This window comes from Merops nubicus, unplaced genomic scaffold (assembly GCF_000691845.1).
Source record: "Merops nubicus isolate BGI_N331 unplaced genomic scaffold, ASM69184v1 scaffold8847, whole genome shotgun sequence".
NCBI classification, from domain to species: domain Eukaryota; kingdom Metazoa; phylum Chordata; class Aves; order Coraciiformes; family Meropidae; genus Merops; species Merops nubicus.
Genome location: NW_008620934.1, coordinates 1 through 298, shown reverse-complemented (window position 1 = coordinate 298; position 298 = coordinate 1). Strand labels below are relative to the sequence as shown.

Here is a 298-nt window from a genome sequence, read left to right as displayed (position 1 = left end):
GGTTTGAAACCTCCCCCCCCAAACGCCCCCAAAAAGCGGAGCCACAAACCGACCTGATCGATCAAAAGTGTCATCGAAGACAACTCGGCAGGTGCGCCCGTTGTTCAGGATGGTTTTGGCTGCGCCGGGGTCGTAGCTGGCGTGCCAAGCGGCCAGCGAGCCATCGTGCCGCACGTCTTTGCTGTTGATCTCAATGGGCGACTGCTTGTCTCCCTTTGCCATCGGGTAGTTCTCATGCCAGCGCTCCGGCCCTGGTGGAGAAAGGCAGGGAGGTGTCACCGGCCCCGGCCCGGTCCCG

The 298-nt window shown here is 62.4% G+C and overlaps 1 protein-coding gene across 1 annotated transcript in view; it reads right to left on the bottom strand.

The window, feature by feature from the left end:
- The window catches only part of LOC103776746 (carbonic anhydrase 3-like), a gene marked incomplete at its 5' end in the record, with an annotated part of 11,060 nt that extends 10,775 nt beyond the window's left edge, over positions 1-285 (bottom strand). The window contains one exon of the mRNA XM_008944269.1: positions 54-285. Coding sequence (XP_008942517.1) covers positions 54-285 — 232 coding nt within the window. The remainder of the gene's footprint in view (positions 1-53) is intronic.
- Between the last annotated feature and the right edge of the window lie 13 nt (positions 286-298).